The 9,285-nt window shown below is 48.6% G+C and overlaps 1 protein-coding gene across 1 annotated transcript in view; it reads left to right on the top strand.

Moving 5' to 3' along the window:
• The window catches only part of RELT (RELT TNF receptor), a 19,166-nt gene extending 15,120 nt beyond the window's left edge, over window positions 1-4,046 (top strand). Inside the window, 2 exon segments of the mRNA XM_087722020.1 lie at window positions 1,950-2,127; window positions 3,559-4,046. Of these exon segments, the coding sequence (XP_087578146.1) occupies window positions 1,950-2,127; window positions 3,559-3,570 (190 nt within the window). The 3' untranslated portion in view covers window positions 3,571-4,046.
• Window positions 4,047-9,285: the final 5,239 nt, after the last annotated feature.

Raw genomic sequence — 9,285 nt, 5'->3', positions numbered from 1 at the left:
TGAACGACTTGCCAGGCCAGGGTGAGAGATTCAGCTTCTTCTGTGCCGCTTGTTTGGGGGAAAAAACAACCCAAGTTTCTAGTCCTTAAGAGGCATAAGATAGAAATATACAGTTTAAAAGATGACGCCAGTGGAATTATTATAGGGGAGTAAAGGTGGAAGAGGAAATTTATTTCTATGTAAATATGAGACCTGGACCGCTGGAATTTCTCCCCGAAAAAAATCCATCAGAGTGAAGAAGAAACTAAACAGGGGCAACAACGGAAAGGAGGGAGGAAGAGGAGGGAGAAGAAGAAAGGGGAAAGGAAGTAAGGGATGGGTGGTGAGAGTAGGGGGAAGGGAAGAAGGGGAAGAAGAGAGGAGGAGTGGGGGAGAGGGAAGGGAAGAAGAAAAGAGGAAGGCAGAGAAGGGAGGTTGGGGAAGAGGGATTGTTGCAAAACAAGGTGATTGTATGGGGTGGAAAGAAAGGGACCCCGATTAGGCTTTTTATATTTTTAAACATATTGTGATAAATTCTAGAAATGTCAGGGGTTCCAAATAGCATCCAAAATTAAATCGGAGTCCGAGGCAAAGGATTCTTCAAAGTTCCAATTTATGAATTGAGCCATGTTGGTGCATCTGGGAAAACCCGAATCCGGTTTTCCCCACCCAGTTGAAAGGTTCAAGATCTTGCCCCCACACCCACCAGCCCGTCCCATGGTCCAATCTCCCACTGCCACGCTGGCAGCTTCCACCCATCCAGTTCCGGACAGGTGCAGGAAGTGCAAAGACAAAAGATGGCCTTGGCTTTCTAGAAAGAATGTTTTATGGCTGCATATCATCTAACGCTGTACAATCCCCACTTTTTAAAGCATTTTTTTTTCATTTTATTTTATTTTATCAATTTCATATATACATTCACAATTATATGATCTCATAACTGTTATTAATAATATGTATTTATAACAATTTTTCCCTACTGTTGACAATATACTTGAAGATTGCTTTTTTAACATCCCATAGATCCATCTTATCTTACAACGGTCCTACTTCTTCTTCCCTCCCTCCCTCTTTCCTTCTCTCGTTTCTTCTCTCCTACCCCCTTCCCTTCCTTCCCTCCCTCCTTCCCCTTCCCTCCTTCTCTCCTTCCTTCCTCCTTCCTTCCTTCCCTCCTTCCTTTTCTCCTTCTCTCCTTCCTTTCCCCCTTCCTTTCCTCCTTCCTTCCCCCCTTCCTTCTCTCCTACATTCCCTCCTTCCTTCCCTCCTTTCTTCTCTCCTTCTCTCCTTCCTTCCCTCCTTGCTTCCCTCCCTCCTTCCTACCCCCTTTCTTCTCTTTTTTCTCTCCTTCTTTCCTTCCTCCTCTCCTTTCCCTTCTCTCCTTCCCCTTCCTCCTCTTTACCCTTCCCCTCTTCTTCCCATTCCTCCCCTCTTTCCTACTCTTACATTCCCTCCCATTCTTCCTCTGCCTTTCCCTTTCTCCTATTCCCTCTCCTTTCTCCTCTCCTTCCTATCTTCCCTTCTACTCCTCCCTCCATCCACTCTATCCGTTGTTGTGTTTACATATTCTCCTCTTCAGGGGATGACCTGGTTCTCTCTTTTTTTTTTCCTTATTTGAAAGTTATATAAAAAAAGGCAAGATTTACAAAATACAAGATACAAAAATAGATAAAGCTCTTTACATATTTTCATCTCCCATAGCTCATCTCGCCTTACCTAGTATGAAAGCATTTTTTACCTGCCTATTCGGCCAAACTGTCAAGAAAAAAAATGCTTTTAAAAGTGGGAAAAAAGCTTCTGACGATATTTGGAAGCTTTTTTTTTTTAACTATCGGTTCGCAGAACCAACGACAATCGTCCCAACCGGTTCGACCGAACCGTGCCAAACCGGGAGGATTTCACCCCTGACTTGGATGGCTTCTCCTCTCTCCAGGTTGCAACTCCACGGTGTCTTTGCTTTTTTTCCCCCCCAGGTTCCGCGTGGCCCGTATCCCCGAGCATAGACCCAACCCCACGGAGCTGAAAACCATCTCCGAGGGGGTGGGGGAGCCCAGCGAGGCCCCTTACGCCTCCCCCGCCCCAGAGCAGAAAGCGCTGGTCAGCAACGGAGGGAGACTGAAACGGCCCTCGGTGGCAGAGGGTCAGCAAGAGGTGAGTTGGGGGGGGGCTCTCTTTTAATGTCCAAGGGAATCTCAAGGAGAGAAAGACCCCTTGGGGTGGGGGGTCTTGCCCGTGGTTAGAAAGCCAGCCGATCTTGGGTTTGTCTTCCCAACGTGCCAGCCAGGAGTTTCCAAGACTGATAAAAGATCGATAAAAGGGAATATTTGAAGTGTGGGGTCCTGGGTGACCTCTGAGCTTGGTGGTTTTGTTTTCAGACGTTACATGACCCAACTAGGGAACAACATCAGGTCTAGAAGGGAGGGGGTTTTATTTTATTTTTTAATTTTATCAATTTCATATATACATTCACAATTATATGATCTCATAACTGTTATTAATAATATGTATTTGTAACAAATTTCCCTACTGTTGACAATATACTTGAAGATTGCTTTTTTAACATCCCATAGATCCATCTTATCTTACAACGGTCCTACTTCTTCTTCCCTCCCTCCCTCTTTCCTTCCCTCGTTTCTTCTCTCCTACTCTCCTTCCTTTCCTCCTTCCTTCCCTCCCTCCTTCCCCTTCCCTCCTTCTCTCTTTCCCTCCTTCCTTCCCTCCTTCCTTCCCTCCTTTCTTTCCTTCCTTTCCTCCTTCCTTCCCCCCTTCCTTCTCTCCTACATTCCCTCCTTCCTTCCCTCCTTTCTTCTCTCCTTCTCTCCTTCCTTCCCCTTCCCTCCTTCTCTCCTTCCCTCCTTCCCTCCTTTCTTCTCTCCTTCTTTCCTTCCTTTCCCCCTTCCTTTCCCCCTTCCTTCTCTCCTACATTCCCTCCTTCCTTCCCTCGTTTCTTCTCTCCTACTCCCCTTCCTTCCCTCCCTCCTTCCCCTTCCCTCCTTCTCTCCTTCGGGAGGGGGGTTTTAAAGGAGGAGGGGAAAGAGAAAGAGGAGGAGGGTTATTAATGTTCTTTGATCTTGGTGGTTTCCTTGAGAGATATTTCACTACCCAGCTAAGTAACTTCATCAGTGCTAGAAGAGGATGATGGAGGAGGAGGAGAAGGGGTGGCGGAAGGAGGACTATGGGGTCCTTCATGCTCTCTGAGCGTGGTGTTTTTTTTGCAATGTTTCATGACCCAACTAGGGAACATCATCAGCGCTAGAAGTGTGAAGGAGGAGGATTGTGGGGTCCTTGGGGCACCTCTTAAGCTTCATTGGGATTTTTTCAGACGTTTCATGGCCCACCTAGGGTACATCATCAGTGCTAGAAGGGAGTGGAGTATATAGAGAAGAGGAGGAGGAGGAGGAAGAGGACTGTGGGGTCCTGGATATGCTCTCTGAGCTTGGTGGTTTTCTGGCAGACGTTTCATGACCCAACTAGGGAACATCATCAGTGCTAGAAGGGAGAGGGGTTGGTTCTCTATTTGTAGATGGCTTGTAGAGCGTAATTAATTTATTTCCCCCTCTTCTCCCCCCTCCCTCCTCGCAGGTCGTCATTTGACGGCCCCCCTGCGGCCGAGAAGATGGGAGCAACGCAAACTTTGTGGACGCCGCGTGTCCGAAGCGCCTTCCCGGCTGCTGCGCATGTGTTGGGCCTTGGCGAAAGTGACGGCCGGCCGGCTTTTCTCCCTGCTCCCTTGGACCTCGCCTGGGCCGGACTCTGCTGGGGGGGCTGGGGGGGGGAAGCGACTCTCCTGGCTTGCAAAAAGACTTCAAAGGACCAAAAATGACGGCCGGGGTGGAGCCCCCCCTTCCTTCCGTTTTCCTATTTTTGCAAGGCTCAGAGGCAGCTCTGCGACACGCCAGCCAGGCCGGGTAGGACGAGAGAGGAAAAAGACTCTTTTATTATCGCGGCCCGGGATTTAGTGCACCTGGGGAGCCTCCGTCACGTTGAGCTGGCGGCCGTGTGGACTCGTCCGTGTCGTTTTCGGGGCTACAGAAATCGATCCCAGCTGCATTCGTATTTATTTTTTTTGGGGGGGGAGAAATTTCCTTAGTCTTCTCAGTTTAACCCCCCTGGGATTTCCTGGTGGTGTTCCATCCAGCCGCTACTAAACAGTTCCGGAATTGTGGAGTGCCTGAACTCAGCTGTGCTGAGGATGGTGTGTGAGACTGATGGGTTGTGTGTGTGTGTGTGTGATATACGCAGCTTCCTTCAGTTGAAAGAAGAGGCAAGACACCTTTGAGTGTGTGTGTGTGTGTGTGTTTGAGACAGAGAGAAAGAAAGAAAGAAAGAAAGAAAGAGAAAGAAAGAAAGAGGAAGGAAGGAAGGAAGGAAAGAAAGAAAGAAAGAAAGAAAGAAAGAAAGAAAGAAAGAAGAAAGAAAGAAAGAAAGAAAGAAAGAAAGAAAAAAGAAAGAAAGAAAGAAAGAAAAAGAAAGAGAAAGAAAGAGAAAGAAAGAAAGAAAGAGGAAGGAAGGAAGGAAGGAAAGAAAGAAAGAAAGAAAGAAAAAGAAAGAAAGAAAGAAAGAGAAAGAAAGAGAAAGAAAGAAAGAAAGAAAGAGGAAGGAAGGAAGGAAAGAAAGAAAGAAAGAAAAAGAAAGAGAAAGAAAGAGAAAGAAAGAAAGAAAGAGGAAGGAAGGAAAGAAAGAAAGAAAGAAAGAAAGAAAGAAAAAGAAAGAAAGAAAGAAAAAGAAAGAAAGAAAGAGAAAGAAAGAAAGAAAGAAAGAGGAAGGAAGGAAGGAAAGAAAGAAAGAAAGAAAAAGAAAGAAAGAAAGAGAAAGAAAGAAAGAAAGAGGAAGGAAGGAAGGAAAGAAAGAGAAAGAAAGAAAGATATTACAGGTAGTCCTTGACTTACAACAATTCATTTAGCGACCGTTCAAAGTTACAACGGGATTGAAAAAAACCATTTATGACCATTTTTCACACTTGCGACTGCTGCAACATCCCCATGGCCAATTGATCAAAACTGGCAACGGACTCGTATTTACGGACTGCAGTGTCACATTTTTGCGACCTTCGGATGAGTGAAGTCAGCGGGGGAAGCCGGCTTCACTCAACAACCGTGTTACTAACGCAAGTCGAGGGTCGTAAGTCGAGGAATAGCTCACCGTTCCACTCCCAAGTGTCAATCACGTATTTTTGGTTCGTTATTTTTTTGTATATATTATTTATGGGGGCAAAGCGAGGTGGGGGCGCCTGGCCTGCCCACACGGGGGGCCCCCTCCATGGTTTTTGTCCTTGGGTTTATTTATTGCCAACTCTTCATGGTGTTACATTAAAGAAAAAAGGATGTTAAAGAGAAGATTCATTTCTATTATGTTGTTAAATAAAAACCAGAAAACTCAACAATGGTTGTTGGCTGCCCCTCCTTCACCCAGGTGGGGCTAGGGGGCTCTCTCTAATGCAGGGGTCTCCAACCTGGGCAACTTTTAAGCCTGGAAGACTTCAACTAGCTTCGCTGGAGGACTTCAACTCCCAGAATTCCTCAGCCAACTTTCCTGTAGGACTTAGACTCCCAGAATTCCCACAGGCGGCTTTGCTGGAAGACTCCGACTCCCAGAATTAATAGCAATTAGCAATAGCAATTAGATTTATATATCGCTTCATAGGGCTTTCAGCCCCCTCTAAGCGGTTTACAGAGTCAGCATATCGCCCCCCAACAACAATCCGGGTCCTCATTTTACCCACCTCGGAAGGATGGAAGGCTGAGTCAACCCTGAGCCGGTGAGATTTGAACCGCCGAACTAGCAGTCAGCTGAAGTGGCCTGCAGTGCTGCACTCTACCCACCGCGCCACCTCGGCTCTTGGTTAATGGCTTAACCAAGTCCTTGCTGCGAGCACAGAGGCTCAACCAGGTCGAAGTCCTGATTTCTGGGTTCACGTCAGTGGTGAAATTCCCTTTTTTTTTAACTACCGGTTCTGTGGGTGTGGCTCGGTGGGCGTGGCTCGGTGGGCGTGGCAGGGGAAGGATACTGCAAAATCCCCATTCCCTCCCCACTCTGTGGCCAGCCAGAGGCGGCATTTGCCAGTTCTCCGAACTACGCAAAATTTCCGCTACTGGTTCTCCACAATCTGTCAGAACCTGCTGGATTTCACCCTTGGTTCACATGACACGAAAAACAGCTGGGTGACTTTGGGCTAATCACCAGGAGACGGTGAGTTCTAGTCCCGCCTTAGGCATGGAAGCCGGCTGGGTGACTTTGGGCCAATCACCAGGAGACGGGGAGTTCTAGTCCCGCCTTAGGCATGAAAGCCAGCTGGGTGACTTTGGGCCAATCACCAGGAGACGGTGAGTTCTAGTCCCGCCTTAGGCATGAAAGCCAGCTGGGTGACTTTGGGCCAATCACCAGGAGACGGGGAGTTCTAGTCCCACCTTAGGCATGAAAGCCAGCTGGGTGACTTTGGGCCAATCACCAGGAGACGGCGAGTTCTAGTCCCGCCTTAGCCATGAAAGCCAGCTGGGTGACTTTGGGCCAATCACCAGGAGACGGGGAGTTCTAGTCCCGCCTTAGGCATGAAAGCCAGCTGGGTGACTTTGGGCCAATCACCAGGAGGGAAAGAAAAGCCCAGGAAAAATCAGGGGAAGTGATTGGGCTGCCAATGCACTGGTGCAAAGGAACCAGCAGAGGGCGCCCTCGCGCAAGACAATTCCAGGGCTGAGCATAGAGAGGAAAAATAGGGGGGGGGGGGAGAGCGAGATTGCACTACAAATTGTTTCGTTTAGTGACTGTTCCAAGTTAGGCCGGCACTGGGAAACGTTGACAGGAGCATTTCTCACATAGCATCACCCATGGTCGCGTGATTAAACTTCAGACCTTGCCAAATTGACTCGCATTTATGACGGTCGCTGTATCCCAGGAGTCACGTGATCCCCTTTTGCGACCGTTTAAAAGGGGGAAGCCGGACTCATTTAACGACCACGTTGCTAAATTAAAGAGATCCGCTTGACAACGGTGGCAAGGTGGCAAAAAACGGGACCAAACTCCCTTCCCCGTCTTGCTCGGCGACGGAAATCTGGGGCGGTCGTAAATCGAGGACTCCCCGTACACCGAAAGCAAGCAAAAAAAAAAAAGAGAGAGTCCATTCCCTTTAAAAACAGACGCCGGAATCAAGAGACAAGATCTTGTTGTTGTTTTTTTCCTTCTTTCTTTTTTGGAAATGGTTTATTATCCGTTATTGAATGTTCTACATCTTACAGTAAATATCGTACAGTTACAAACTCTTGGCTTAAATCTGTCGGGGAAGACGCCCTCCTCGGTCTATCCCGACGTAATCATGGATCGTATGAATGTACACGTTGTATTCACAAGTTTCAAATGCGCCAGTTTCCCGCGCCTCCCTCCCCCCCCCGGCCCCCCACCTCTCAATCCCACCGGGTTTAAACCCTGAAAAGTCGAACGAATGGAAGACGCTTCCTTTCCAGTAAAAAAATGTCCTCAAAACCGATTTAAAACGGAATTAATTCTGCGGGCTGGAAAGTTTCAGTAAAAAGGGTCTCGTGGGACGCGCCCCCCCCCCTTCCCCGCAAAGGGGTCCCTTTTCCCATCTCAAGAGCCGGCTGTCTTGTGTGCACTGCAAAATTATTTTTTATGCTGGAAACTCCAAAGGCAAGTGGTCCTCGGCTTACGACCTTCCATTTAGCGACCGTTCGAAAGCACTGAAAACACTGACTTATGAATCGTTCTCACGCTTTACGACAGCTGCGGCGGATGTGGTCACGGGATCAAAATTCGCACGCATGGCAATGGGGTCCTATTTATGACGGTTACAGTGTCCCTGTGTGTGTGAGAGAGAGAGGAGAGAGAGAGAGAGGAGAGGGAGAAAGGAGAGGAGAGAGAGAGAGAGAGGAGAGAGAGGGAGAAAGAGAGGAGAGAGAGACAAGAGAGAGAGAGAGGAGAGGGAGAAAGAGAGGAGAGAGAGAGGAGAGAGAGGAAGAAAGAGGAGAGGAGAGAGAGAGGAGAGAGGGAGAAAGAGAGGAGAGAGAGAGAGAGGAGAGGAGCGAGAGAGAGAGGAGAGGGAGAGAGAGAGGAGAGAGAGAGGAGAGAGAGAGAGGAGAGAGAGAGAGAGAGGAGAGGGAGAAAGAGAGGAGAGGGAGAAAGAGAGGAGAGAGAGAGGAGAGAGGGAGAAAGAGAGGAGAGGAGAGAGTGGGAGAAAGAGAGGAGAGAGAGGGAGAAAGAGAGGAGAGAGAGAGGAGAGGGAGAAAGAGAGGAGAGAGAAAGAGAGAGGAGAAGCCGATTCGCGTAACAGCCATGTTAACTGCAGTGATTCACTTAACAACCATGGCAAGAAAAGTTGTAAATTGGGGGCAATTTTCATTTCACAGGCGTTTGGCTTAGCAACGGAAATGTCGGTGGTCGTAAGGCGAGGACTGCTTGGGATGAATTCGGAGCATCCGTTACACAAGGGTTGACCTGCTCATCCAGGTGCAGCGATTCACTTAACGAACATGGCAAGGAAAGTGCACAAATTCCTCACTTAGCGACATAGATTTGGGTCTCAATGGTGGACGTAGGTCGAGGACTACCGTATAGCGATTGGGGGGAGAGCAAACGTCATTTCCTAATTGACGGGGAAGGGGGGGGGAAATGGGAGGGAACCCTAAAATCTGGACCAATGCAGCGGTTTCATCTCAACTGCCAATGCAGCTTGACCTACATCCATTCGCTTACTGACCGCTCGAAGTTACGACGGCACTTTGAAAATGGGACTTCCAACCAGTCCCTCACCCTGGTGACCCCCTGCAGCATCCCTACGGCCCAATAATCAAGATTCAGATTTACGACAGTTGCAGAGTCCCGGGGTTACGGGATTGCTATTTGTGACCTTCCGGGAAAAAGTTGATGGGGGGGGGAGCCGGATTCGTGATCCACTTAACGTGATCCACTTAACAACATCAATGACTCGCCCAACTGCCGTGACCAAAAGGCGAGAAATCGGGCGCGACTCGTTTAACAGCCACCGGGCTTAACTACGGTCCCGACTTTGGTCATAACCCGAGGACTACCAGTAGAATTCCAGATTTTGTTCCTGTGGAGGGCCACAAATCTGTCACCCTGGGGATTCTTGGAGGGGGCATTTGGGGGAGGGGGCTTCCAATGCCCCCCCCTCCCCAACCTATTTAAGATTATACACTTTATACAACTATATACACCTGGAAGTCCGAAGGTGAGCAGGGGGCTGCCCTCCCGGAGCCTCCTAGCGAGGACCCCTGGGCTGGACGTCCCCAGTGAAAAATGGGACCCTAACTCCGGAACAAAAGAGCAGGCGGGGACCTT

The sequence above is a fragment of the Thamnophis sirtalis genome, unplaced genomic scaffold (genome assembly GCF_051295495.1).
Source record: "Thamnophis sirtalis isolate CommonGarterSnake01/CBP01778 unplaced genomic scaffold, rThaSir2_p1.2 scaffold_8, whole genome shotgun sequence".
NCBI classification, from domain to species: Eukaryota; Metazoa; Chordata; class Lepidosauria; order Squamata; family Natricidae; genus Thamnophis; species Thamnophis sirtalis.
The sequence above is the reverse complement of the archived record's forward strand: the minus strand, read 5'-3'. Positions and strand labels throughout refer to the sequence as shown.